This window comes from Oncorhynchus masou, chromosome 24 (assembly GCF_036934945.1).
Source record: "Oncorhynchus masou masou isolate Uvic2021 chromosome 24, UVic_Omas_1.1, whole genome shotgun sequence".
Taxonomy (NCBI): Eukaryota; Metazoa; Chordata; class Actinopteri; order Salmoniformes; family Salmonidae; genus Oncorhynchus; species Oncorhynchus masou.
Genome location: NC_088235.1, coordinates 21,105,372 through 21,132,918, shown reverse-complemented (window position 1 = coordinate 21,132,918; position 27,547 = coordinate 21,105,372). Strand labels below are relative to the sequence as shown.

The following is a 27,547-nucleotide window of genomic DNA, read 5'->3' as shown; positions in this document are numbered from 1 at the left end:
ATCCACAGTACGACCTCTATCCACAATACGGCCTGTATCCACAATACGGCCTGTATCCACAATGCGGCCTGTATCCAAAATGCGGCCTGTATCCAAAATGCGGCCTGTATCCACAATGCGGCCTGTATCCACAATGCGGCCTGTATCCACAATGTGGCCTGTATCCACAGTACGACCTCTATCCACAATACGGCCTGTATCCACAATACGGCCTGTATCCACAATACGGCCTGTATCCACAATACGGCCTGTATCCACAATACGGCCTGTATCCACAGTACGACCTCTATCCACAATATGACTTTTGGAGCACCTTAAATGAAATTTGAGGCAAAAGGGCAAATTCCCACTTCCATTATTCACTGAATCAGATTGCTCATTCAGATTAGCAAATTTAGGCATGATATGCCAGCAACAAACGCTGGCACTACACATTCAAGCATATCTGACCAAATTATGAAAGACAAGTAATATTTAACTCTGTAAAGTGAGTGTGGAAGAGGTGAAAAAATTGTTGTCTATCAAAAATGGCAACCCACTGGTGGCCTGACAACTGGGTTAGAAAATTACTGAGGATAATAGTGGACGATATTGCCACTCCCATTTGCCAAATCTTCAATTGAAGCCTACTAGAAAGAGTGTGACCTCAGGCCTGGAGAGAAGCAAAAGTTATTCTCCCACCTAAGAACAATAATGCCCCTTTAACTGGCTTAAATAGCCGACCAATCGGCATATTACCAAACCTTAGTAAACTTTTTGAAAAAATTGTGTTTGACCAGATGCAATAATATTTTACAGTAAACAAATTGACAACAGACTTTCAGCACACTAATAGGGAAGGACATTCAACAACCACATCACGTACACAAATGACTGATGATTGGCTGAGAGAAATTGATGATAAAAAGATTGTGGGGGCTGTTTTGTTAGACTTCAGTGTGGCTTTTGACATTAACGATCATAGTCTGCTGCTGGAAAAAATATGTGTTATGGCTTTACACACCCTGCTATAATGTGGATAAAGAGTTACTTGTCTAACAGAACACAGAGGGTGTTCTTTAATGGAGGCCTCTCCAATATAATCCAGGTAGGACATCTGTACTAGGATTAAATGTCAGGAATTGTGAAAAACTGAGTTTAAATGTCTTAGGCTAAGGTGTATGTAAACTTCTGACTTCAACTGCACATTTAAACTCAGTTTTTCACAATTCCTGACATTTAATCCTAGTAAAAATGTCCTGCCGTAGGTCAGTTGGGATCATCACTTTGTTTAAAGAATGTGAAATAATAATAATAATAATAATTAATAAAAATAGTGGAGAGTGATTTATTTCAGCTTTTATTTCTGTCATCACATTCCTAATGGGTCATAAGTTTACATACACTCAATTAGTATTTTGTAGCATTGCCTTTAAATTGTTTAACTTGGGTCAAACGTTTCAGGTAGCCTTCCACAAACTTCCCACAATATGTTGGGTGAATTTTGGCCCATTCCTCCTGACAGAGCTGGTGTAACTGAGTCAGGTTTGTAGGCCTCCTTGCTCGCACACGCTTTTCAAGTTCTGCCCACAAATGTTCTATGGGATTGAGGTCAGGGCTTTGTAGATTTTGTTGTCTTTGTTGTCCTTAAGCCATTTTGCCACAATTTTGGAAGTATGCTTGGGGTCATTGTCCATTTGGAAGACCCATTTGCGACCAAGCTTTTACTCCCTGACTGATGTCTTGAGATGCTGCTTCAATATATCCACATAATTGTATTTTCTCATGATGCCATCTATCTTGTGAAGTGCACCAGTCCCTCCTGCAGAAAAGCACCCCCAGAACATGATGCTGCCACCCCCATGCTTCACGGTTGGGATGGTGTTCTTCGGCTTGCAAGCCTCCCCCTTTTTCCTCCAAACATAACAATGGTCATTATGGCCAAACAGTTCTATTTTTGTTTCATCAGATCAGAGGACATTTCTCCAAAAAGTACAATCTTTGTCCCCATGTGCAGTTGCAAACCATAGTCTGGCTTTTTTATGGCGGTTTTGGAGCAGTGGCTTCTAGTGGTCGACCGATTAATCGGAATGGCCGATTAATTAGGGCCGATTTCAGGTTTTCCTAATAATCGTAAATCAGTATTTTTGGGCGCCGATTTATTTAACTTGGCAAGTCAGTTAAGAACACATTCTTATTTTCAATGACGGCCTAGGAACGGTGGGTTAACTTGTTCAGGGGCAGAATGACAGATTTTCACCTTGTCACCACGGGAGATCCAACGTTGCAACATTACTGTAAACTAGTCCAACGCAATAACGACCTGCCTCTCTCTCGTTGCACTCCACAAGGAGACTGCCTGTTACGCAAATGCAGTAAGCCAAGGTAAGTTGCTAGCTAGCATTCAACTTATCTTATAAAAAACAATCAATCATAACCACTAGTTAACTACACTTGGTTGATGATATGACTAGATATTATCTAGCGTGTCCTGCGTTGCATATAATCTAACTGAGCATACAAGTATCTAAGTATCTGACTGAGCGGTGGTAGGCAGAAGCAGGCGTGTAAACATTCATTCAAACAGCACCTCCGTGCGTTTTGCCAGCAGCTCTTCGTTGTGCTGACCATGGCTTACCCTGACCCTGGCCGTGACCCCACTCTCCGAGGGTGTGTCAGGGAGAGTTGGGATATGCAAAAAACGCATGCTTATAATACACTCAAATTATTATTATTATTTTACTCTTCTATTTCTATCACATGACCACAATATATATATATTTGTTATATCATTGACTGTTAATGTTCCAGATTTAAACAAAAGGCTCATGTTCGTCTGAAGTCCCTGGGCTCGTCATTTAAAATGACAGCAAAAACAAAAGCGCATAAAATACAACAGGACATCAGCCAGTTTTTGCTGTTGTTTCAAATAAACCTAATGAAGTTTCCTCTCCTCTTAGCCAAATCCTCTCATCCTAAGAAAACTGGAGGCACATCCAAGACCACGGCCCAGTCCTCATCCTCCTCATCGTCCACACAGTGTAACACAAAGATCTCGAAGGATAGGCCTGCCAATCCAACCGGGACAGAGAAGACCAACAAGCGCGAGCTCCAACTAGCAACTGACCCTTCCCGCTTCTCTGGAGCCCCCAAGGCCTCCCCAGACACAGACAGCCTACCAGGTGAAAGACTGCTCACGGGTCCTGGGGATGGGAACCAGGGGGGTAAGGAGGATCCCTCTTCTGGCCCAGAGGGCAGGCCTGCTGCTCAGGACAACTCATCTCTGCCTGCGGTAGATAAAGACAATGCCTCAGGTGCTGGCCCTCAGGACCCTGGAGAGAAAGCACCCCTTGTCAACAGCACCACTGAGGACACTTCCTTCACTGAGTCTCAAAGCGAGAGCTCCACGGAGGAAGCCCCGGGGACTGGGAAAGATGGAGGAGGTGACCGTGAGCAACAGAAAAATCCGAGGTATGTCTCTCGTGCAGAAAAGCCATTTTATGGGGTTTCATACAGAGAAAAAACCATCACAGAAAATGTTATTGTTCAGCAATGCCACAAAGCCACTTCATAACGGTATGAACAACAGAATTATAATAACATTTATATTGTATGAACATTCTTGCAGACAGAACCATATAGTTGAAGTCTCATTATATTTGAAGTATGTTCCCAGGCTGTACTGTGGTATTCTGCTAGCTACTGTACTCCAAACACCTACTGGAGCAGCTGAACAGATGCTTGCTGAAAATCTATATTGAAGCATGGCAATGTTCGTTCATCATCTCAGAGAACGACATTCATCAGAAAAGGTTGAGAGTTTTGAGACGCATCTGATTAAGCATGAACTTGTTTATCATGAGCATCCTGCTACAGATGTAGGGTCTTAATTTGATCACCCTGTTACTTGAGAACTTTCCTGCAATGCAGGCCATTTTAAACTTATAGTGTACTTGAGGTTTAAAAAGTATTCTGAAGTTTGTAATTTCCACTTAGAAATCAGACTTGATTATCCCTTACGAAAAATGTATCAACCCACACAAAAATGTCCATTAATCATAATCCACATAACATTTCACATTTCCTGTTGCTGCAAGATTTTTTTCCTGCTGTAGCAAACTGGCTCAAATTAAGGTCTTACATCTGTATGCGGGAAACACACTCCATCATATTGTACATGCAGGAATGGAATGGAAACTAGTTCTAGCTGTCTCCTGCTACAAGGCTTTTGAGGTGTGCACTTTGCGTCCATATAGCAGATCTGAGTTCATAAAGTGAAGCAGACCTGGGTCAAACGCAGAAATACTTCAAAGTATTTGAGATATTTGAGGTACACTTGATGTAGCTTGAATTCTGCACTTTTGTGATCATTCCATTTGTTCTATCAAACCAGGCCAATTAAATCAAGCGCATTTCAAGTATTTGAAAGTAGTTGAGTTATATATTTGACCCAGGCTGGTAGTAACTGAAGAAAATAAAAAATATCATGTTTGCTCTTACGAAACTTTGGAATGAAATCAGGTGGTATTGGTGGGAAAGCTCTTTACCGCAATCATGATTACCATAATAATACAGTATGCTTTACAAAACTCCATCGAAGGAATGATGTAAGTCTTACTGCACGTTTAAATGGATCAGACAGTTCCAACAGGATTACGGGATGGAGCATGGCGTGGCAACCTACCCAATAACAACATTGTTCCCTCATTGTCTGTGTTTTCCAGCTTGAGATGGTCAGCAGCATTGGGAGTCAAACAGTACTGCAGATTCAGAAGACAGCACAGCAGTGTAAAAAGCTATTCTGTGTGGAATATTGTACTGTATAATTTACTGATATACACTTATTCTCCCAGAGAAGCTGGATCATTTCCCAGGGGTATTGCACTTGGTCATGCGTGGGATGTTCCCCAATGCTGGAAGGGGGGCTTGAGTGAAAAGTTTGGGAACCGCTGCTGTAAGTCACAGAAGCCTGTCTGTGATGTATGCCTTCAACCATTGGATATAGGATAGTTTATCTTGCATGATGCCAGGTTCATGAGGAAAAACCTTTTGGGAAAGAAAAGGCCTGTTTTCACCAGCGTTTTGGTCTATACACCCTTCATCTAAATGTTTTAATCGCCATTTTCCATTATGCAACGAGGACAACAATGGACATGGTAAATCAATCAATAGACAAGAATCAATCAAGTAAGAACGCTTTATCAGAGTTTTGATGATATGATTCCAGGTCTACCAATGGGATTGGTGAGAAGCTCCACAGTGTTAACCTGGAGAGCCCAGAGGTTACAGTCATCCCAGACAGTACTACGGAGTCTGACTACCAGTCCACAGTCAGCGACTCCGACTCAGATGGGCCCATCCTCTACCGAGATGAAGAAGAGGACGAGGATGAGGAGGACGAGTATACCACAAGTAAGGAATCCGTCACAGATATAGAAGCTTACAGCTAATTGTATTCTAGCCTTTCGTCAGTCAGTCTTCATGTATGCTGTCCAGCCTTTGCAACAAATTAATCCACAGCCACTAGTGCACTCACTGCAAAAAGTGAAATCTAAGCAAGCCTAAATATCTTATATTGAGGGATAATTCACTTAAAATAAGTGTTGTTCTTTTCTTACCAAGATAAATGATCTTACGGCAGATCTTTTTGCTGATTTGATTTTATTAACCAAGATATTTTAATCGTCTTAAGGTAAAATATCTTGAAACATATCTTAATTTTACTTATTTCTAATTTACAACAAAAAATGATCTGCCAATGATGTGAGATAATTTTGCTTGGTAAAAAAATAGAAGAAACATATTTTAAGTGAATTATCCCTCTAAGATATTTAGGCTTGCTTAGATTTCACTTTTACAGTGATAGAAATACGGTAAACACCCATGAAACAAGGACTAGAAACAAGGACAAGGAACAACCAAAACACAGTTGAAAACAATGTCACTTCTTGTGTTTCTTTCTGGGAGGTTTATATGTACTAGAATATGTACTGCACAGTACACTTTCCTACAGTATAAAACTGGGGGGCTAGCTGGCTTTACATGACTATTATTGGTTTTGTAGGCTCTCTAGCCAGTAAGATCCGCCGCAGGGACACCCTGGCCATCAGACTTGGCAACCGGCCCAGCAAGAGAGAGCTGGAGGAGAAGAACATCCTGCCTCGTACCTCTGAGACCGAGAGGCAGGAACTCCGGCAGCAGATTCACTCCAAGCTAGTGAGGTACAGAGTGCACCCCTGGAGTCATACACACATATACACACACAGACACACACACACCGGTGTTTCCGCTGCACTCATTTTCCTGTGGTGCTGCGCAACGGCAAAATCATTGCTGCCACGCAACAATGGAACATGAATTCCTTTGAAAACAAAACGAACAATTAATAGAAAAATCTAACAACCCCATAGTAGAATAGTTGATCTATTTACCTCGTCGGCTAGAAAAATCTTTTTAACAAGTCGGATAAATAAATATTCCTCTCGTGGCGCATTCATGTTATAAGTGCCACAGGGATGGAAACATGCATTCTGACAAGTAGTCAATGCACAACAATTCTTGCAATCGTGAAAACAACAGTTTTAATGGCTTTTGTTTGGGAATCCCAGCTTTTCATTCCTACTGTATTTATTTCTCAACTCATAAATATGCGTGAAATACGCCATTTTAAACCTGGGGTTTTAAACAGACGCATGGTTACACATTACCACTCTGCAATTCGCAGTGTGCATAGGGGAGGGTGGGGCTAAATGTAACACTGGTTAGTTGTAGGCCTGGCCTCTCTACCTCAAAATAATTTCTTTGGAATGACATTTAAAAAATTGTGATGAGAGATAATATATTTTGTTGAGCAAGAGTAGTGGAAACAGGGAAAGTGTTGGAAGAATTGTGACATGAAGTGGTTTCTGTAAGAAGTACAGGCAGGGGGCTTTTTACCCCAGGTGGCAAGTTACCCTAAGTTACCCTAACAGGTAGGCCTAAATCATATTCAGAGTTTATGCACGTTTTTTGGGACATAAAATGAATCAATATGATAATAACTAGTTAAAAGATCACATTTGAGAGCTGGCTAATGATTAGCCCAATAGGGTAAATGCAGATAGGCAAACCCATGCTTCAGACTATTTATTTGTGTTTGGCAGCATCAGTTGGGATAAAGGTGATAATGTTTATTGCTAATAGCATAGCTGATAATATGGACCATGCATAGGATATATACTGTACATGGCCCAATATATTAAAATAATTTTACTAATGTGTTATTGGGCTAATTTCTGGAGGTGGAAATTCTATTTTAGATGGTGTCAGCATATTTTTTTAAATTCATCCTTTTAAAAAAAGTCACCAGAACTGAGCTCCTCAGTCCTTCAACATAAAAATGATAGGAGGGACCCACCCTCTTCAACCCCCTCCGCGCCCTTTTCCCCTCACTCCTTTTCCCCCCACTGCTACACATGTTTCCAGAGGAAACACTGACACACACCACTGTCTGAAGCAGCAGTAGGTGTCTCTAGCTTTGGGATCCACCACTCCAGAAGACCCGGCATGACTTGCTGTGGGTATAACCCGAGGCTTCTTCTAAGTTTCCACTCATCAGTGGGTGGTTGATAACATTACCCTGGGTGGGCTATTAAAGTTGTGAAAAGAATAATGAGATGTGATGGAGCCAAGTCTCCAAAACCTACAGTATTTGTTTGTCATCAAGATGATATCTAATATGAAATAACTGTTCTGGTGTGAGATTCATGAAAATTTGGTAGCACTAAAATCATCTTTCATCCAAGGGACTTAAAATTATCCTATTGCTACAAAGCTTTTGGGGAACAAATCACAGTGGTGTTGTCTCACTTCCTTCTCCCTCTCTGTCCCTCACAGACGACTTAGTCAGAGGCCCAGTACTGAGGAACTGGAGCAGAGGAACATTCTGAAACGTGAGTGATCACAGACAGACAGCACCACAGACAGACAGAACCACAGACTGCACCACACTGGCCCCAGTCAGACCACAGACAGACAGGACCACACTGGCCCCAGTCAGACCACAGACAGACAGGACCACACTGGCCCCAGTCAGACCACAGACAGACAAAACCACACTGGCCCCAGTCAGACCACAGACAGACAGAACCACACTGGCCCCAGTCAGACCACAGACAGACAGGACCACACTGGCCCCAGTCAGACCACAGACAGACAGGACCACACTGGCCCCAGTCAGACCACGGACAGACAGGACCGCACTGGCCCCAGTCAGACCACGGACAGACAGGACCGCACTGGCCCCAGTCAGACTACGGACAGACAGGACCGCACTGGCCCCAGTCAGGCTACAGACAGACAGGACCGCACTGGCCCCAGTCAGACTACAGACAGACAGGACCGCACTGGCCCCAGTCAGACTACGGACAGACAGGACCGCACTGGCCCCAGTCAGACTACTGACAGACAGGACCGCACTGGCCCCAGTCAGACCACGGACAGACAGGACCGCACTGGCCCCAGTCAGACCACGGACAGACAGGACCGCACTGGCCCCAGTCAGACTACGGACAGACAGGACCGCACTGGCCCCAGTCAGACTACGGACAGACAGGACCGCACTGGCCCCAGTCAGACCACGGACAGACAGGACCGCACTGGCCCCAGTCAGACTACGGACAGACAGGACCGCACTGGCCCCAGTCAGGCTACGGACAGACAGGACCGCACTGGCCCCAGTCAGGCTACGGACAGACAGGACCGCACTGGCCCCAGTCAGACTACAGACAGACAGGACCGCACTGGCCCCAGTCAGACTACGGACAGACAGGACCGCACTGGCCCCAGTCAGACTACGGACAGACAGGACCGCACTGGCCCCAGTCAGACTACGGACAGACAGGACCGCACTGGCCCCAGTCAGACTACAGACAGACAGGACCGCACTGGCCCCAGTCAGACCACGGACAGACAGGACCGCACTGGCCCCAGTCAGACTACGGACAGACAGGACCGCACTGGCCCCAGTCAGACTACGGACAGACAGGACCGCACTGGCCCCAGTCAGACTACGGACAGACAGGACCGCACTGGCCCCAGTCAGACTACGGACAGACAGGACCACACTGGCCCCAGTCAGACTACAGATAGACAGGACCACACTGGCCCCAATCTGGTTGAGAGAATGCCAAGAGTGTGCAAAGCTGTCATCAAGGCAAAGTATGGCTATTTGAAGAATCTCAAATATAAAATATGCTTTGATTTATTTAACATGTTTTTGGTTACTACATGATTCCATATGTGTTACTTCATAGTTTTGATGTCTTCACTATTATTCTACAATGTAGAAAATAGTAAAAAATAAAGAAAAACCCTTGAATGAGTAGGTGTTCTAAAACTTTTGACCGGTAGTGTAGGAATTAGCCTTAAAGGTTTTCATAAGGAGAGGGTGTATGTGAATGAATTAGCCTTATAGGTTTTCATAAGGAGAGGGTGTATGTGAATGAATTAGCCTTACAGGTTTTCATAAGGAGAGGGTGTATGTGAATGAATTAGCCTTATAGGTTTTCATAAGGAGAGGGTGTATGTGAATGAATTAGCCTTACAGGTTTTCATTAGAATACATTGTATGTGAATGAATTAGCCAGGCTGGAATCCAAGACTAAGGTGAAGTTGTTCTTCTGGCTTGGATAGTTGTGTATCAAAGTCTATTGGTGCATTGTCGTAGAGGCTGCTCATAATAATGTCTGGAATGGAGCAAATGGAATGGCATTAAACCATGTGTTTGATACCATTCCACTGAAACCGCTCCAGCCATGACCACGAGCCAGTTCTCCCCAATTAAGGTGCCACGTTTATTTACTTTACCAGGTAAGTTGACTGAGAACACATTCTCATTTGCAGCAAAGACCTGGGGAATAGTTACAGGGGAGGGGGATGAATGAGCCAATTGTAAACTGGGGATTATTAGGTGACCGTGATGGTTTGAGGGCCAGATTGGGAATTTAGCCAGGACACCGGGGTTAACACACCTACTCTTACGATAAGTGCCATGGGATCTTTAATGACCTCAGAGAGTCAGGACACCCGTTTAACGTCCCATCCGAAAGACAGCACCCTACACAGGGCAGTGTCCCCAATCATTGCGATAAAAAATAATTTAGACCAGACGAAAGAGTGGCTCAGGCTCTCAGGAACGCTATGCACAGGCTCTCAGGGACGCTATGCACAGGCTCTCAGGGACGCTATGCACAGGCTCTCAGGGACGCTATGCACAGGCTCTCAGGGACGCTATGCACAGCCTCTCAGGGACGCTATGCACAGCCTCTCAGGGACGCTATGCACAGCCTCTCAGGGACGCTATGCACAGGCTCTCAGGGACGCTATGCACAGCCTCTCAGGGACGCTATGCACAGGCTCTCAGGGACGCTATGCACAGCCTCTCAGGGACGCTATGCACAGGCTCTCAGGGACGCTATGCACAGCCTCTCAGGGACGCTATGCACAGCCTCTCAGGGACGCTATGCACAGGCTCTCAGGGACGCTATGCACAGGCTCTCAGGGACGCTATGCACAGCCTCTCAGGGACGCTATGCACAGCCTCTCAGGGGCGCTATGCACAGCCTCGCAGGGACGCTATGCACAGGCTCTCAGGGACGCTATGCACAGGCTCTCAGGGACGCTATGCACAGGCTCTCAGGGACGCTATGCACAGCCTCTCAGGGACGCTATGCACAGCCTCTCAGGGACGCTATGCACAGCCTCTCAGGGACGCTATGCACAGCCTCTCAGGGACGCTATGCACAGCCTCTCAGGGACGCTATGCACAGCCTCTCAGGGACGCTATGCACAGCTTCGCAGGGACGCTATGCACAGGCTCTCAGGGACGCTATGCACAGCCTCTCAGGGCCGCTATGCACAGGCTCTCAGGGACGCTATGCACAGCCTCTCAGGGACGCTATGCACAGCCTCTCAGGGACGCTATGCACAGCCTCTCAGGGACGCTATGCACAGCCTCTCAGGGACGCTATGCACAGCCTCTGAGGGACGCTATGCACAGCTTCGCAGGGACGCTATGCACAGCCTCTCAGGGACGCTATGCACAGCCTCTCAGGGACGCTATGCACAGCCTCTCAGGGACGCTATGCACAGCCTCTCAGGGACGCTATGCACAGCCTCGCAGGGACGCTATGCACAGCCTCGCAGGGACGCTATGCACAGCCTCTCAGGGGCGCTATGCACAGCCTCTCAGGGACGCTATGCACAGCCTCTCAGGGACGCTATGCACAGCCTCGCAGGGACGCTATGCACAGCCTCTCAGGGACGCTACGCACAGCCTCTCAGGGACGCTACGCACAGCCTCTCAGGGGCGCTATGCACAGCCTCGCATCGACGCTATGCACATTCTCGCATCGACGCTATGCACATCCTCGCATCGACGCTATGCACAGCCTCTCAGGGGCGCTATGCACAGCCTCTCAGGGGCGCTATGCACAGCCTCGCAGGGGCGCTATGCACAGCCTCGCAGGGACGCTATGCACAGCCTCTCAGGGGCGCTATGCACAGCCTCTCAGGGGCGCTATGCACAGCCTCGCAGGGACGCTATGCACAGCCTCGCAGGGATGCCCTGCACAGCCTCGCAGGGACGCTATGCACAGCCTCGCAGGGACGCTATGCACAGCCTCGCAGGGATGCCCTGCACAGCCTCGCAGGGACGCCCTGCACAGCCTCGCAGGGACGCTCTGCACAGCCTCGCAGGGACGCCATGCACAGCCTCGCAGGGACGCTCTGCACAGCCTCGCAGGGACGCCATGCACAGCCTCGCAGGGACGCTATGCACAGCCTCGCAGGGACGCCCTGCACAGCCTCGCAGGGACGCCATGCACAGGCTCTCAGGGACGCTACGCACATCTGTTAGAATCTCAACAACTACCTGTTGAAGAATAGAACAATGGTCTATGCTGGGCTCGGGTTTAAAGGGTTGACTATGTATGGTTAACAAAATACAACTCTAAAATCAAAGTTTGTCAGATGTTTTCAGACCTCAAAAGCAGACTTCTGTTGAGGGAATTCCATATTCCAGGACATCTGTTTTGTAGATGTAGCCATAAGGCACACTCCAACATCAATTGGAAAGATAAGCACCAGATCTATCTTTTCCATCCATTTGTAGACCACATTGCTTCATTAATAATCACTATATTGGGTAGTAAAGTACCACCCCAGCCTACTTACAACTTCTTTTTGATTTCACTGCAGAGACAAATGAAGCTGATCAACATGAAGCCATACAAGAGATTAAAAGGAGACTCTCCCGAAAGGTACTGTCATTTACACTATGTTTAGGTAAGCCTGCTGAACGTCTGCATCTCATTGAGTTTATGGCTGATGACTTGTGTTGATATTTGTGGTACACAGATCCATCTGGTGGACATAGCCGGAACTGAATTAACTGGAACCAAACACATTCAAACTCATATTCACAGAATTACCAGATAATGTCTGAGGTTCTGAATTACCAATAAAAATTCAATCCCATTGACTGAATTTCCAAACAATTTATGAATTTATGAATTACCAAACAAATGTCAAACTCATTTAGGGTTATACAATGTGAGGGGGTGAACACATTGTCACATTCAGAACCCACATTGAAGGTGGAGGAAGATGATTGTGTTTATTCCATTGTTTAAAGAAAGTATAATAGAAAATAACAAACTCATAATTTTTGAGTTTTTTTGACAAGCCAAAATGCAGCAACTGTATGACTCAGTTGCCACAGTGCATACTGTAGGGCATTCCAGCTCTGTGTGAAGCATGCCACAGTGCATACTGTAGGGCATTCCAGCTCTGTGTGAGAAGCATGCCTCAGTGTAGTATCAGGCTGCTTGAAATTCCTCAGATTGCTCGCCCCTGTGGTGGCTGGGGGAAGAGGGAATTTTCCAGGGTTAGGCCAACACTGCTTGACCTTAGATATAATGAAGAGAACTGAAGTGTAGTTTCAACACAATGCCCCTGTATGGCATTGTGGAAGGACTTAAACTCTTCCGACAACTCTCTGTCCATCTCCCGTGCCGCAGCTGTCTTGTCTAGAAGTCACACTTTACAGTTGTCATTCACTGGCTACTTACACTGACTATGCCAAACATTAGGAACACACCCTCAAAACAGGCTCAATTTGTCAGGGCATGGGCTCTACAAGGTGTCGAAAGCGTTCCCCAGGGATGCTGGCCCATGTTGACTCCAATGCTTCCCACAGTTGTGTTAAGTTGGCTGTATATCAAGTTGGCTGTATGTCCTTTGGGTGGTGGACCATTCTTGATACACACCAAGCAACGTTGCAGTTCTTGACACATACTGATGCACCTGGCACCTACTACCATATCCCATTCAAAGGCACTTAAATCTTTTGTCTTGGTCTTTCACCCTCTTAATGGCACACATACACAATCCATGTCTCAATTGTCTCAAGGCTTAGTCCTTAACCTGTCTCCTCCCCTTCAGCCACACTCACTGAAGTGGATTTAACAAGTGACATCAATAAGGGATCTTAGCTTTCACCTAGATTCACCTGGTCAGTATGTAATGGAAAAAGCAGTTGTTCCTAATGTTTTGTCCACTCTGTATATTTCGTGTGTGTTTGTATAGCTGAGTGTGAGGCCGACAGTAGCAGAGCTGGTGGCTCGGCGGATTCTGCGCTTCAATGAGTACGTGGAGTGCACAGATGCTAAGGACTATGACCGTCGCGCAGACAAACCCTGGACCAGGCTCACTCCAGCTGACAAAGTGGGTTCCAGACTCCTACCGTATAATGTTATTGCTAAAGTGACTAAAACACATGACATTCATAATGCCATTAAATACTTGGAATAAGAGAGGTTATAAAAAGGCATAATGAGAACTTTTTGTTAGCATTTTCTTCCTCATGTATTCCAGCTATCTGAACAATGCTGTAAATACATTATTCACATACAATGAGTTATCTACCAATTCATCTTCAGTTATATTAAATGTGTTGCCTGTCTGAAGCTATTGATGGTCTGATAGTTTGACAATTAATTCATAAATTTGACAATTAATCTATGAATACCTCAGGCTGCTATCCGTAAAGAACTGAATGTTTATATTCCCTCAGGCTGCTATCCGTAAAGAACTGAATGTTTATATTCCCTCAGGCTGCTATCCGTAAAGAACTGAATGTTTATATTCCCTCAGGCTGCTATCCGTAAAGAACTGAATGTTTATATTCCCTCAGGCTGCTATCCGTAAAGAACTGAATGTTTATGTTCCCTCAGGCTGCTATCTGTAAAGAACTGAATGTTTATATTCCCTCAGGCTGCTATCTGTAAAGAACTGAATGTTTATATTCCCTCAGGCTGCTATCTGTAAAGAACTGAATGTTTATGTTCCCTCAGGCTGCTATCCGTAAAGAACTGAATGTTTATATTCCCTCAGGCTGCTATCCGTAAAGAACTGAATGTTTATGTTCCCTCAGGCTGCTATCTGTAAAGAACTGAATGTTTATATTCCCTCAGGCTGCTATCTGTAAAGAACTGAATGTTTATATTCCCTCAGGCTGCTATCCGTAAAGAACTGAATGTTTATATTCCCTCAGGCTGCTATCTGTAAAGAACTGAATGTTTATATTCCCTCAGGCTGCTATCCGTAAAGAACTGAATGTTTATATTCCCTCAGGCTGCTATCTGTAAAGAACTGAATGTTTATATTCCCCCAGGCTGTTATCCGTAAAGAACTGAATGTTTATATTCCCTCAGGCTGCTATCTGTAAAGAACTGAATGTTTATATTCCCCCAGGCTGTTATCCGTAAAGAACTGAATGTTTATATTCCCTCAGGCTGCTATCCGTAAAGAACTGAATGTCTATATTCCCTCAGGCTGTTATCCGTAAAGAACTGAATGTTTATATTCCCCCAGGCTGTTATCCGTAAAGAACTGAATGTTTATATTCCCTCAGGCTGCTATCCGTAAAGAACTGAATGTCTATATTCCCTCAGGCTGTTATCCGTAAAGAACTGAATGTTTATATTCCCCCAGGCTGCTATCTGTAAAGAACTGAATGTTTATGTTCCCTCAGGCTGTTATCCGTAAAGAACTGAATGTTTATATTCCCTCAGGCTGCTATCCGTAAAGAACTGAATGTTTATATTCCCCCAGGCTGTTATCCGTAAAGAACTGAATGTTTATATTCCCTCAGGCTGCTATCCGTAAAGAACTGAATGTCTATATTCCCTCAGGCTGTTATCCGTAAAGAACTGAATGTTTATATTCCCCCAGGCTGCTATCTGTAAAGAACTGAATGTTTATGTTCCCTCAGGCTGTTATCCGTAAAGAACTGAATGTTTATATTCCCTCAGGCTGCTATCCGTAAAGAACTGAATGTTTATATTCCCCCAGGATGTTATCCGTAAAGAACTGAATGTTTATATTCCCTCAGGCTGCTATCTGTAAAGAACTGAATGTTTATGTTCCCTCAGGCTGCTATCCATAAAGAACTGAATGTTTATATTCCCTCAGGCTGCTATCTGTAAAGAACTGAATGTTTATATTCCCTCAGGCTGCTATCCGTAAAGAACTGAATGTTTATATTCCCTCAGGCTGCTATCCGTAAAGAACTGAATGTTTATATTCCCCCAGGCTGCTATCTGTAAAAAACTGAATGTTTATATTCCCCCAGGCTGTTATCCGTAAAGAACTGAATGTTTATATTCCCTCAGGCTGCTATCCATAAAGAACTGAATGTTTATGTTCCCTCGGGCTGCTATCCGTAAAGAACTGAATGTTTATGTTCCCTCAGGCTGCTATCCGTAAAGAACTGAATGTTTATATTCCCTCAGGCTGCTATCCGTAAAGAACTGAATGTTTATGTTCCCTCAGGCTGCTATCCGTAAAGAACTGAATGTTTATATTCCCTCAGGCTGCTATCTGTAAAGAACTGAATGTTTATGTTCCCTCAGGCTGCTATCCATAAAGAACTCAATGTTTATGTTCCCTCAGGCTGCTATCTGTAAAGAACTGAATGTTTATATTCCCTCAGGCTGCTATCTGTAAAGAACTGAATGTTTATATTCCCTCAGGCTGCTATCCGTAAAGAACTGAATGTTTATCTTCCCTCAGGCTGTTATCCGTAAAGAACTGAATGTTTATCTTCCCTCAGGCTGCTATCCATAAAGAACTGAATGTTTATGTTCCCTCGGGCTGCTATCCGTAAAGAACTGAATGTTTATATTCCCTCAGGCTGCTATCTGTAAAGAACTGAACGTTTATATTCCCTCAGGCTGCTATCCGTAAAGAACTGAATGTTTATATTCCCTCAGGCTGCTATCCGTAAAGAACTGAATGTTTATGTTCCCTCAGGCTGCTATCCGTAAAGAACTGAATGTTTATATTCCCCCAGGCTGCTATCTGTAAAGAACTGAATGTTTATATTCCCCCAGGCTGTTATCCGTAAAGAACTGAATGTTTATATTCCCTCAGGCTGCTATCCGTAAAGAACTGAATGTTTATGTTCCCTCAGGCTGCTATCTGTAAAGAACTGAATGTTTATATTCCCTCAGGCTGCTATCCGTAAAGAACTGAATGTTTATATTCCCCCAGGCTGCTATCTGTAAAGAACTGAATGTTTATATTCCCCCAGGCTGTTATCCGTAAAGAACTGAATGTTTATATTCCCTCAGGCTGCTATCCATAAAGAACTGAATGTTTATGTTCCCTCGGGCTGCTATCCGTAAAGAACTGAATGTTTATGTTCCCTCAGGCTGCTATTCGTAAAGAACTGAATGTTTATATTCCCTCAGGCTGCTATCCGTAAAGAACTGAATGTTTATGTTCCCTCAGGCTGCTATCCGTAAAGAACTGAATGTTTATGTTCCCCCAGGCTGCTATCCGTAAAGAACTGAATGTTTATATTCCCCCAGGCTGTTATCCGTAAAGAACTGAATGTTTATATTCCCTCAGGCTGCTATCCGTAAAGAACTGAATGTTTATGTTCCCTCAGGCTGCTATCCGTAAAGAACTGAATGTTTATGTTCCCTCAGGCTGCTATCCGTAAAGAACTGAATGTTTATGTTCCCTCAGGCTGCTATCCGTAAAGAACTGAATGTTTATGTTCCCTCAGGCTGCTATCCGTAAAGAACTGAATGTTCATATTCCCTCAGGCTGCTATCCGTAAAGAACTGAATGTTTATATTCCCTCAGGCTGCTATCCGTAAAGAACTGGATGTTTATATTCCCTCAGGCTGCTATCCGGCGGCAGTGTAGCCTAGTGGTTAGAGCATTGGACTAGTAACCGAAAGGTTGCAAGTTCAAATCCCCGAGCTGACAAGGTACAAAATCTGTCGTTCTGGCCCTGAACAGGCAGTTAACCCACTGTTCCTAGGCCGTCATTGAAAATAAGAATTTGTTCTTAACTGACTTGCCTAGTAAAATAAAGGTTATAAAAAATATAAAAAATCCGTAAAGAACTGAATGTTTATATTCCCTCAGGCTTCAATCTGTTAAGAACTGAATGTTTATATTCCCTCAGGCTGCTATCCGTAAAGAACTGAATGAGTTCAAAAGCAAAGAGATGGAAGTTCATGAAGAGAGCAAACAATTTACCAGGTAATGACAACTTGAACGTTATTGATCCCCAGCCATTACACTTCATTATGAGTCATACAAGAAAATAAACTGCTCTTTGATTTAGGCCTAGTAACAGTGTGCTATAAGGTGCAGACTGCAGTTCTGATCCAACAGTGTCTGTTTCCCTGTGCCTTGGCAGATTCCATCGGCCCTGAGGCATTTCTCTCTCCAGTGGGGGTGCTGGTCGGCTGCCGGCACTGCCTAAAGGCTCTCTCTCCCCGCTGCGGGCTTCACCATCGGGCTTTTCCCCGGAGCCTGGGGCCTGGATGCCCCTAGGCACGGACACATGGACACCGTCTCCCAGGGCCAACCTGGCTCCAGCTCTACAGATCAATAGAGGTTGATAACATTGGGTCACACCTGCTTACACAGACCAGACCATACTGGGCTTTAGTGCTGTGTGAAAAGAGACAGACCGAGAGAGAGAGGCCAGTATCCATGAAGGACAAAACTGTTGCACTTTGTAACACAGCACTGATTTAATTACCCACATACTTTTTGGCTTCCCTAAAGCACCTTAACAGGCCTTGACCAAGTCCCCATGGACTGGAAGGGAAATGGTTTTGCAACTATGACAATGTTGTAGGTTAGACAAGTCCAGCCGAAGGTAACAGTAATCAAATCAATGTTTATTTGTGATATGCACAGGATACAATGTAAACCGTGCAATGCAATGCTTACTTGCAAGCTTCCTCAACAGTGCAATGACAAATATAACCAAATCAGACACATAGTCCTTAACTTCACGTAATCATGGACGTGCATGGCAAGGTGTTAAGAATAAATGGTTAGTTTTACTGCCATGTGGTCTTGATGGTGGACATTAAGGTGTTTGGGTCTTGTTTTAAGGGGTGATTGTTGATGCTGATCTCAAAGTGGCTGGGACTACATGAATTTTGCCTAGATAATAAGGAATATGTATCATTACTGTATTTGTCATGTTTTCTAGAACACTTACCATTATTGAGCATATATTTTACAGGGACAGAGCAGAGTGGACCCTATTGATCTATGTAGGCTGTTCTTCCACTCCCTCTTTCCAAATTTAGGGCAAGTTCAGAACAAATTGGTCTGCCCTTCAGATTGGTTGAGCTATTAATAATGGATGGTCTGTGTAGTTTGAAAGTATATGATAAATGTTAGTATTTTACAGTCCCAGATGAATCCATTGAGCTTTTTTCCTGGTCATAAAATGTGAAGCATTTCTTTGATATTTCTGTGATGAGCTGCACCAATCAATTTACATTCATTTCGGACTGCTAAGGGCAGCTGTAGAATATAGGAAGAGAACCATTCATGCTAATGTTTTTCTCATTCTATGGATTTTTTTGTACATAATGTATATCAGTTGCATGATCACAAGTTTACTGCCAATTACCCTATAGATTTTTACATTGATGTGATGTACAAGATGAGTTTCGTATTGATGGCGCTATGTGCTGTTCATATGTGAGTACTGTATCTTTGAATTATGTCAGTACATAATATTCATGTATATACAGTACCAGTCAAAAGATTAGACACACCTGCTCATTAAAGGGTTTTTCTTTATTTTTACTATTTTCTACATAGTAGAATAATAGTGAAGACATCAAAACTATGAAATAACACATGGAATCATGTAGTGACCATAAAAGTGTTAAACAAATCAAAATATATTTTGGATTTTATATTCTTCAAAGTAGCCACCCTTTGCCTTGATGACAGCTTTGCACATTCTTGGCATTCTCTCAACCAGCTTCATGAGGAATGCTTTTCCAACAGTCTTGAAGGAACCAAAAATCTCATTTAGAACAAAGGACAGATTTCCATCGGTCTAATGTCCATTGCTCATGTTTCTTGGCCCACGCAAGTCTCTTCTTCTTATTGGTGTCCTTCAGTACTGGTTTCTATGCAGCAATTCAACAATGAAGGCCTGATTCACGCAGTCTCCTCTGAACAGTTGATGTTGAGATGTCTGTTACTTGATCTCTGAAGCATTTATTTGGGCTGCAATGTCTGAGGCTGGTAACTCTAATGAACTTATCCTCTGCAGCAGAGGTAACTCTGCGTCTTCCTTTCCTGTGGCGGTCCTCATGAGAGCCAGTTTCATCATAGCACTTGATGGCTTTTGCGACTGCACTTGAAGAAACCTTCAAAATTCTTGAAATGTTCCGTATTGACTGACCTTCATGTCTTAAAGAAATGATGGACTGTTGTTTCTCTTTGCTTATTTGAGCTGTTCTTGACATAATATGGACTTGGTCTTTTACAAAATAGGGCTATCTTCTGTGTACCACCCCTACCTTGTCACAACACAACTGATTGGCTAAAATGCATTAAGAAGGAAAGAAATTCCACAAATTAACATTTAACAAGACACACCTGTTAATTTAAATGCATTCCAGGTGACTACCTCATGAAGCTGGTTGAGAGAATGCCAAGAGTGCAAAGCTGTCATCAAGGCAAAGGGTGGCTACTTTGAAGAATCTAAAATAGAACAAATATTTAGATTTGTTTAACACTTTTTTTGGTTACTACATGATTCCATGTGTTATTTCATAGTTTTGTTGTCTTCATTATTATTCTGCAATGTGGAAAATAGTCAAAATAAAGAAAAACCCTGGAATGAGTAGGTGTGTCCAAACTTTTGACTGGTACTGTACATGTATTGCCACTCCCATATCCATCATGCATATACGAGGTCTATATATACCTCTAAATTGCTTTATTGTTCCGTTGTTGATCACATACATAGATACCATTTATGCGAACCATCAACGGTGTATGCTCAGGAAGAAGATGCCATAACCCTTCAGTATTAGCTACATAGACTTAAAGTGACCCCATGGCCACTTAAATGGTGTAATATGTTGACTTAGGGCTCTATTCAATCAGATCCGCTTAACAATTAAAAGATTCACACACTGAATAGGCGCAATGAAATGTGTTGTTTTACAGATTCAGTCATGGTAGTACAGTGCCCATGGAGCAAATTAGGTTTAAGTGCCTTGCTCAAGGGCATATCGATAGACCTTGTTGACTCGGGTATTCGAACCAGTGACCTTTTGATTATTGGCCCTGTGCTCTAACTACTAGGCTACCTGCGAAAGCTTCTAATAACCTGTTTTTGCTTTGTCATTCTGGGGTAATGTGTGTAGATTGATGAGGGAAAAAAGTAATTCAATCCATTTTAGAATAAGGCTATAACATAACAAATGTTGAAAAAGTCAAGGTGTTTGAATAATTTCGGAATGCACTGTATATATTTATATATAAAAATATGTATGTATATATATGTGTGTGTGTGTGTGTGTGTGTGTGTGTGTGTGTGTGTGTGTGTGTGTGTGTGTGTGTGTGTGCGTGCGTGCGTGCGTGCGTGCGTGCGTGCGTGCGCGCGTGCGTGCGTGCGTGTGTGTGTGTGTGTGTATATATATACACTGCTAAAAAAAATAAAGGGAACACTTAAACAACACAATGTAACTCCAAGTCAATCACACTTCTGTGAAATCAAACTGTCCACTTAGGAAGCAACACTGATTGACAATAAATTTCACATGCTGTTGTGCATATGGAATAGACAACAGGTGGAAATTATAGGCAATTAGCAAGACACCCCAATAAAGGAGTGGTTCTGCAGGTGGTGACCACAGACCACTTCTCAGTTCCTATGCTTCCTGGCTGATGTTTTGGTCACTTTTGAATGCTGGCGGTGCTTTCACTCTAGTGGTAACATGAGACGGAGTCTACAACCCACACAAGTGGCTCAGGTAGTGCAGCTCATCCAGGATGGCACATCAATGCAAGCTGTGGCAAGAAGGTTTGCTGTGTCTGTCAGCATAGTGTCCAGAGCATGGAGGCGTTACCAGGAGACAGGCCAGTACATCAGGAGACGTGGAGGAGGCCGTAGGAGGGCAACAACCCAGAGCAGGACCGCTACCTCCGCCTTTGTGCAAGGAGGAGCAGGAGTAGCACTGCCAGAGCCCTGTAAAATGACCTCCAGCAGGCCACAAATGTGCATGTGTCTGCTCAAAACGGTCAGAAACAGACTCCATGAGGGTGGTATGAGGGCTCGACGTCCACAGGTGGGGGTTGTGCTTACAGCCCAACACCGTGCAGGACGTTTGGCATTTGCCAGAGAACACCAAGATTGGCAAATTCGCCACTGGCGCCCTGTGCTCTTCACAGATGATAGCAGGTTCACACTGAGCACATGTGACAGTCTGGAGACGCCGTGGAGAACGTTCTGCTGCCTGCAACATCCTCCAGCATGACCGGTTTGGCGGTGGGTCAGTCATGGTGTGGGGTGGCATTTCTTTGGGGGGGCCGCACAGCCCCCCATGTGCTCGCCAGAAGTAGCCTGACTGCCATTAGGTACCGAGATGAGATCCTCAGACCCCTTGTGAGACCATATGCTGGTACGGTTGGCCCTGGGTTCCTCCTAATGCAAGACAATGCTTGACCTCATGTGGCTGGAGTGTGTCAGCAGTTCCTGCAAGAGGAAGGCATTGATGCTATGGACTGGCCCGCCCGTTCCCCAGACCTGAATCCAATTGAGCACATCTGGGACATCATGTCTCGCTCCATCTACCAACGCCACGTTGCACCACAGACTGTCCAGGAGTTGGCGGATGCTTTAGTCCAGGTCTGGGAGGAGATCCCTCAGGAGACCATCCGCCACCTCATCAGGAGCATTCCCAGGCATTGTAGGGAGGTCATACAGGCACGTAGAGGCCACACACACTACTGAGCCTCATTTTGACTTGTTTTAATGACATTACATCAAAGTTGGATCAGCCTGTAGTGTGGTTTTCCACTTTAATTTTGAGTGTGACTCCAAATCCAGACCTCCATGGGTTGATAAATTTAATTTCCATTGATAATTTTTGTGTGATTTTGTTGTCAGCACATTCAACTATGTAAAGAAAAAAGTATTTAATGAGAATATTTCATTCATTCAGATCTAGGATGTGTTATTTTAGTGTTCCCTTTATTTTTTTGAGCAGTGTATATATATATTTATATATATACTGTGTTTCACCATCATTGTGTATAGTTTTGTGTATTGACAGACCAAACCATGAAATCACAAATTTATATTATTATTTACCTTTTGTCGGACTGTTTCTGTCCCATTGTGCATAGTCGATTTAAAGTGGTCAGGATCCAAATGTTGTAGAAGTGTGTTTGGGTTGAAAATCATCTGTGCGGTGGAAAGTAATTTGTCTGCCTGGCCTTAATCCACCTTGCAGTCGACTGTGAAGTCATTGAATGGGTCAATTAAAAGCCAAGCAGGAGTGGTGCACTCAGTTCCAATGGCATGTCTTTGTCTCTGGTTATTGGCCATTGATCACAGTTGAAAAGCACCTCTGTGGATATAGGCAGCAGCAAATGCCAAAAGCAAAACGTTCAGTCTCTTAGAAGGGTCAAAGTGACAGGCAGGACCATTGAACAAAGACCACACGTCTCAAGTAATATTAATTGCGTAATATTTTGAAGCAGCATATCTCTGTGAAGGAATTATGAGTAGCTAATATGTTTGTGGAAAATACTGTATGTGAACATCTACTGGAGTGGGTTACTGGCCAGCCTTTTGAGCCAACTGCTAAACCCACATTTTATGGAAACAGATGGTTTAAAGCTCACTTAAAAAGTCTCATTTTTCTAGAAGAATCCTAAGTTAGATGGAGTAGGTCAATTTGTATCACTTTCCATTGGGTTACAGCAATACAACTCTGATGGGGTTTATTGGTTTCAGGTTACTGTGGGAGAAGCAGTCAAACAGACATTGCTTGCACTTACATTAGTGTACATATGTCATATTTTCCACTGGTTGCCAAGCTCAGCAATATAACCTCATCATACGGTACACAGCCAGGCGACTTCCTGTTTACAGGCATGAACAACAACAGAGTGGGTGAGCTAATTTTGCACAGCCGGGGCGTCATTGATTAGAAGTTGGTTTGTATCCACCACCCCTGATAGCTGGCCTTGTCGTCGATGGTCAGTGTACACCGCCGGGCCCCTAAAGCCCTGTTTATACCTGGTTCTAACATCCTTTGTTCTGATCTTGTCAACATTCTGATTGTGCGCACATTTTTAGACAGGTGTAGACGATTAAGTCTCATTTTGATCAGAACTTAAGGTAGTCAGGGATCTAATGTGTCTGGATATCTTACAAGTGTAGACGGTTTTAGACAGTGAAACCATTTAAATCATCATTATCCCGTCTTCTAAAATCTTTGCCCTGTGACGCCATTGACTTATGGCATCAATATATGTCTTAAAATGAATAATTAAATATTATTTTATAAGAAATAATAATTTATTAATAATTAAATAATAAATAATAAATCATTTGCATACAGGGGGACCTGATATCTGATTACAATGCAGGCACAATGGAGTGAAATGAGACACATTTGTGCAACAGATACAAGGTGGGCACAATCAGAATGAGGACAATATCAGGACAAAGGATGCATGTTAGCACCAGATATAAACAAGGCTTTAATCCCCCCCCCACAGTCCCCAACAACCAGATGTTCCGGTTGTCAGGAGGAATGGAAATAATGGAGAGAGAGCCTGTGACGCTAATGGAGAGAGAGCCTGTGACGCTAATGGAGAGAGAGCCTGTGACGCTAATGGAGAGAGAGCCTGTGACGCTAATGGAGAGAGAGCCTGTGACGCTAATGGAGAGAGGGCCTGTGACGCTAATGGAGAGAGGGCCTGTGACGCTAATGGAGAGAGAGCCTGTGACGCTAATGGAGAGAGAGCCTGTGACGCTAATGGAGAGAGAGCCTGTGACGCTAATGGAGAGAGAGCCTGTGACGCTAATGGAGAGAGAGCCTGTGACGCTAATGGAGAGAGAGCCTGTGACGCTAATGGAGAGAGAGCCTGTGACGCAACTTTTTTTTTCTTCTCGTCAAGACCGGAATATAGGGCATGGTTTCCAAAACAAAAATCCATTCCCCTTGTGAAAGGGGGAATGGAAGCTTGTTGTGTGCAACAAGGAGTGGCAATTGAGAATTCAGAGTGGTTAAGTGGGTTAAAATCTTCCTGAAGTCAGAGGGTGCAGAGAGGGGCATGTCAAATGCTGAGATTTGGCACTTTAGCAAGTCTTTATTCATATAGCAAAACCAATTTTATTGAATTGTCCATGCGGTCTATATTAAATTGAACTTAATTTAACATAACAGCCTCATTAGTGCAGAATTTCTACTTAGAATATCAAAGGGGCACTATTTTTGTGGAACGACCCTATTTCAAAACGGGGTGGCAGGGTAGCCTAGTGGTTAGAGTGTCGGACTAGTAACCGAAAGGTTGAAAGTTCATATCCTTGAGCTGACAAGGTACAAATCTGTTGTTCTGCCCCTTAACAGGCAGTTAACCCATGGTTCCTAGTTGAAAATAAGAATTTCTTCTTAACTGACTTGCCTAGTTAAATATAAATAAAAAACTGTGCCCTCCATGTCTACAATGGGAAGAGCCAATAGTAGCAGATGGTTATTGAACTCTATAAGCAGCATGTCATACTGATGAGTAAGCTGTAACCAGTGGAGAAGCCTAAGAGAAGATATCCATATTGTACAACCTTCCCTTGAAATAGTGTAACTCTTTCTACTAACTCCCCTATCAAATCTGTTTTGATCGAAACAGCGTACCCTTCTATCGTCAGAGGCGCCAGGCCTGTAATAGAATATTTCATGGATATTAAGAAAACATCTATCTGCCTGTTGTTTACTAGCCTGGCTGACGCGACTCACATGGTACACAGTTTAGGAGAGCCGTGACGCACAAGTCCAGGGATCATCAACTAAATTCAGTGCAGGCTGATTTTTTCTTGAGCGGATGTTCTGGAGGGCAGAAAATAATTAGAAATAATTTGTAGACTGCAAATTGACCGCAAGAAACCCAACCAGATGTAATATGAATAAATCATAATTTAAAATCATGATTACATTTGTATATGATCACGTGCCTATTATGCGTGAGAATACTTTGAAACAGAATACCCAAATTAAAATCACTTCGAGGTGATTTGCTGGCGCTTTGACAGTCTAATGTCCAACAACGCAGGGAACCACTTTAGATACGCTTTAGCCGACATCCGCATAGATGATGTTTGGATGATGTAAGAGGTGGAACTTGCATTAGAGCTGTAAAATCCACAAGCGGCTCCTGGCATTATACCTGGGCATTGCCATTGGCTACACGGAGTCGCGTTAAGAGAAATCCCATGCAGCCTTGTTTACAAGTACAAACACTGGAATGTGAGATGTAATCTACACCTCGATTAGGCTGATAAAAATCCTCAGTATTTTGTTTAATGATTTTCAATGTGAGTTATTATTTCTACATAGCCTACACTTTCTCTTTCTGAACTTCTAACGCGAGTGAGACGGATGTGGCTTCATGACAATGATCAAAAGAACAGCTGCTCACCGATTTGACAGTTCCAATGCAGAAATTAATCAAATACAAAAATGAAAGGCTAATTTCAAAGTCGGAACAAATCCAGCGTGAATATAAATAGATGGTCTTGGTAGTAATTTCCGACTAGATTAGCTAAATCTATGGTATGGTGATATACTGCCCTGAACAGGTTGCAAATTAATTTACAAGATAAATCAATTCTTCCCCCTACTAAATACCACTCTACAAGTTTGAAAGTTATTGTATTGTAGCGGATACATGCTATGTTCAAAGCTTGCTAAAGGAACCGCAAGTCCTCTCTGTGCTCCTCAGAGACTGCATGACACTTTAATAGGTCACAGACTGCTACTAAAGTACATTAAAGGGATCGGACACTTTTTTTCAATTTTCGCATAAAATTACATACCCAAATCTAAATGCCTGTAACTCAGGCCCTGAAGTAGGATATGCATTTTCTTGGTACCATTTGAAAGGAAACACTTTGAAGTTTGTGGAAATGTGAAAGGAATGTAGGAGAATATAACACATTAGATCTGGTAAAATACAAAGAAAAACATTTTTTTTGCATTTTTTTTTTGTTGCTCAACCCTATTGAGCTGTTGTGGGAGCAGCTTGACCGTATGGTACGTAAGAAGTGCCCATCAAACCAATCCAATTTGTGGGAGGTGCTTCAGGAAGCATGGGGTGAAATCTCTTCAGATTACCAGATTACAAATTGCTGCAAATGGAGGATTCTTTGACAAAAGCACATTTTGAAGGACACAATTATTATTTAAATTAAAAATCATTATTTTCACCTTGTCAACATCTTGACTATATTTCCTATTCATTTTGCAACTCATTTTCATGGAAAACAAGGACATTTCTAAGTGACCCCAAACTTTTGAACGGTAGTGTATATACTTTAGAAACCTAGATATTACAGGCAACATAATTACCATGGAGAATACTTTGTAGTGAAACCTCATGATCTTGCTCCCACTATTTACTTGGCTTTATTGCGTACATATTTCCAAGCTTGGGAAAATGGAAAACATGAACAATAACGTAATCTGGCCTCAGGGAGCCCAGTTGGACAGAAAATCCTGCAGCATCCCAATGTGTTCAGCCCTGACACAGCAGAAATAGCATCGCCTCATCCATGATTCAAACTGTAGGGGCAGCTGGCGGGGACAGCTGGTGAGGACTTACCCCAGCTAGGTGATGTTCCTGCCAATTGGCACTCATACACTTCACAGGAGACTTCCCCAGCAGTGGGGGCACCAAGATGTAATCTCTCCCTCTCTCTCCATTCAATGTTGAATCATCAATGTCCTCTCTTCCGCTCGCCTGGGGATATTTGGACAAAACATGAGAGAGACCAAGCGAACTTTGATGACCAGCATCCCATTGACAGTCTGGCCCTCATCTTAAACCCTGTAACGGCAACCTAATTTTAATGAACCAATGCGAAAATGAAATATTGATTTGCACGACTTTCCCCAAAAAAACATATCTGAGGGGAGGCATTACACTTTTACACCTCTTAGATTGT

General features: G+C 43.6%; 1 protein-coding gene across 3 annotated transcripts in view; it reads left to right on the top strand.

Annotated features, from left to right (window-relative positions):
* LOC135511891 (phosphatase and actin regulator 2-like) overlaps positions 1–19,186 on the top strand; it is a 76,363-nt gene extending 57,177 nt beyond the window's left edge. For all 3 annotated transcript variants that reach the window (XM_064933402.1, XM_064933404.1, XM_064933403.1), the window contains exons 5-12: positions 2,940–3,450; positions 5,207–5,391; positions 6,044–6,200; positions 7,855–7,910; positions 12,217–12,278; positions 13,606–13,743; positions 17,501–17,577; positions 17,738–19,186. In XM_064933402.1, coding sequence (XP_064789474.1) covers positions 2,940–3,450; positions 5,207–5,391; positions 6,044–6,200; positions 7,855–7,910; positions 12,217–12,278; positions 13,606–13,743; positions 17,501–17,577; positions 17,738–17,753 — 1,202 coding nt within the window. In that variant the 3' untranslated portion in view covers positions 17,754–19,186. The remainder of the gene's footprint in view (positions 1–2,939; positions 3,451–5,206; positions 5,392–6,043; positions 6,201–7,854; positions 7,911–12,216; positions 12,279–13,605; positions 13,744–17,500; positions 17,578–17,737) is intronic.
* The last annotated feature ends 8,361 nt before the right edge of the window (positions 19,187–27,547 follow it).